Here is a 3,125-nt window from a genome sequence, read left to right as displayed (position 1 = left end):
GGAAGTCTTAGAAGCGGCTGCGGCCATGGCCGCAGAACAAGATGACATAGTGAGCTTGAGAAGCTCAGTCTCACCACGACTATCCCAACAAAGAACGGAAGAGTATAAGCAACACCAAACCGACTTAGGCAAGTTGCCACAAAACCCCACTCCAGAGTCGTTGCCAACGTTCACACCAGTAAGATCCACACACGACATCTCTCCACCAGAGGACAATGAAGCTCACACGATAAATCAACCTTCGAGCCTACAAAAGGATGAAACAAGGCCATATAGTACGGATCTTTTTCACACCAGCAACTCACCTATGATAGACTTTGCTAAGTTCCTAGCACGAAGAGAGTTAATAACTACAGGGCTCTTTAAGTTTGATGACACTCCAGAGAATTTCAGAGCATGGTGGTCATCATGTCTTAACGCAACTGGAAATGTGGGGCTTACATACAGTGAAGAATTAGACCTCCTCGTGAAGTGGCTTGGTAGAGAGTCCTCTGAATATGTTTAAAAAATTCGAGCTGTCTGTGCAACTAACCTCAAGGCTGCCTAACAACTGTCATGGGATAGACTCCAGGAATGTTATGCCACGCCAGAAATAGTAGAGAATGCCCTATTCAGAAAACTGGACAGTTTCCCCCATCTCTCCAACAGAGACAACATTAAGCTAAGGGAGCTTAGTGATTTGTTCATGGAGCTGCTGGTTGCTAAAAATGAAAGCTATCTTCTGTGCCTCACCTACCTCGACACTCCACATGGGATAAAGCCTATAGATGGAAAAACTGCCTCTAGGATTACAAGACAAATGGGTTCTCGTTGATTCAAGATACAAACGGGAACACCAAATGACAGTCCCCTCCCTTCTCATTCTTTGTGGACTTTGTTCAGAGTCAAGCCAAAGCCAGAAACGACCCAAGTTTCACCTTAACATTCAGCAGTGAGCCTTATAACAAAGGTGAGAAAACCCCTTTTGGTGTATCAGGGTAGTTAGTCTCTGCTATGCATTATGGGCAGAAGAAGTTCAGGAGAAAAACATGTTTAGCTATGCATGTGGAAACTGCCCCAAGTGTCTTACAACTTGCCTACACCTCCGAAATCAATGGCCAAAAGTTTAAGAGCTGAAGTAACATGAATGTGTAAACTTTATATCATTTATAAGTACTGCTGTAGATCTTTTTTTTATATGTGTTCATTTCCAGGAAATAGACCTAGCCCTTGACCAATGACAGCTCGAAGACGTTCATGCAATTGTGTGAATACATTGGCATATTAATGGTGCTATTCATTCATATACGCGACCTCATTAGCATAACAAAAGATCACTGAAAGTATTGCTAATCACTATACTTGTAGAGATAACACTCTATTCATGCACAATGTCTTGTGTTGGTGCCTGCTATTTCCTGCAATGTAATTATTCTGCCAATTGAGAGTTAATGGCTATTTTTCTATTTCTTCTGTTTATGTATTTCAGTTTCACTTGTAATTTTCACCTGTCTTGAGAAAACCATCAATAAAGGAGCAAGGTGCTCAGTTCCTGGCTCGTGAAAATCAAGTTTTGTTCGCTGTTTGCCTACGTTCACACACTGGGCATGTAAAACACGTAGTGGGAACAGTATAATTTGACTGATGGAAACACAAATAAGTCGAGTCGAGTCGAGTCAAGTGAAGCTGGTACCAGGTGGTGGAAAAGGGGCATGTGAGGGCTTTGCTGAAGGTTGCAATCTGCAACCTCACTGCTAGATGTCACTGAATCTCACATATACCGCACCTTTAAACAGATCCCCTGAGCAGGTGTGTTCACTGACAACTCCAGTAAAAATTGAGGTCAATCTAAACAACCTTTAGCCATTTTACTTTGTACAGCTGATGGACAGTGGTGATCTGCCTTTAGTATTTCTCCTGCTGCTGTCAGTCATGACACCATTCTGACATGTACAGTAGCACACTGTACTGTACAGTGTGGTGCTGCCAGACATCCACTAGCCACGTCCTAAGACATTAGCCCATATAAATATGTTATGGCCTCATTTCATTTGATTCTGTCCACAAAATGTGATATCTCATCTGTGCCATGTTATTATGTTGTTGACTTTGTACTGGTCTAAGTGCACTGAGCTAATTTTAGACTGTTGACCCGCAAGACAGCTGATCAAATTTCTGACATGACGGAAATCCATGTGATCATTCAGGAGGTAGATTGTTCTCATTTGGGAAATTAATCCTGAGATGAGGGTACAGAGAAATATCCAATCAGCTGTTTGATTAGCTTGGAAACAATCACAGAAACATTGACTGTTGATTGATGGGTCATTCATATTGCCAATTTATATTTAAGTTTGAGATCAGGTCACCTCTCAGTTATTTTTCAGAGCATATAACTCACTGTTGGTTTTACATTAATTCTGATATGTCATCTTTTTAATTTCATTCAGCTTACAGTATGGTAGGGAAGATCTTGTACACACGACAGTTACATCGATATAAAACCTCTTCTTACCAGGCAGGAGTAGGAGTCGTTAAGTCTGTGGTCCAGGGTGAGGCGCTGTACAAGCTCAAAGAGTGAGGCATGGTCAAAGTTACAGGGGTTGGCTGATATAAACTCATCCATGCCATGCTTCTGGGCTCGATCAGCATCTGTGCACACCCGTTCACCCATCCAGTAAGGAGACAGACAGAAAAAAGAAATGGAAGGCAAATGTTAAGGCATGGCAGAAAAATGAGAATAAAGTTAACTTGAGCACTGCATTAATTCATACATTTAATGTAAATGTAATTAAAATGAATTACAGTATCTCATACAGTGCCCACAATAAAGCAGTCCTGTACACAATTTTATAACAAAGGCTAAGGCTAGATCTAGTTTTGTTTAAATAATAATTAATTGTTCTAGAATCAGTAAAATGTGAAAAAAGGAGTAATTTACACTATAATAGATGGAGAAATTTTATTAATAAGTGTTGTTTTTAATGCAACAGCACTTTATTATTTAAGCAAGTGATAAAAAGATAATTCCATTCATTACTCCTGAGATGAGTATTTTCATCTGGCTTGGATATTATTAGCCTAATCATATGCTATTTATTAGTTGTCAGTTGGCTCGTTGTCATGGCAAAAATTATAAACATAGA

At 40.1% G+C, this 3,125-nt stretch overlaps 1 protein-coding gene across 1 annotated transcript in view; it reads right to left on the bottom strand.

The window, feature by feature from the left end:
- The window catches only part of LOC109973945 (calcium-dependent secretion activator 1-like), a gene marked incomplete at its 5' end in the record, with an annotated part of 241,653 nt that overhangs the window by 188,961 nt on the left and 49,567 nt on the right, over positions 1–3,125 (bottom strand). Inside the window, 1 exon segment of the mRNA XM_020623851.1 lies at positions 2,495–2,631. Within this exon segment, the coding sequence (XP_020479507.1) occupies positions 2,495–2,631 (137 nt within the window).

The sequence above is a fragment of the Monopterus albus genome, unplaced genomic scaffold (genome assembly GCF_001952655.1).
Source record: "Monopterus albus unplaced genomic scaffold, M_albus_1.0 scaffold312.1, whole genome shotgun sequence".
NCBI lineage: Eukaryota > Metazoa > Chordata > Actinopteri > Synbranchiformes > Synbranchidae > Monopterus > Monopterus albus.
The sequence above is the reverse complement of the archived record's forward strand: the minus strand, read 5'-3'. Positions and strand labels throughout refer to the sequence as shown.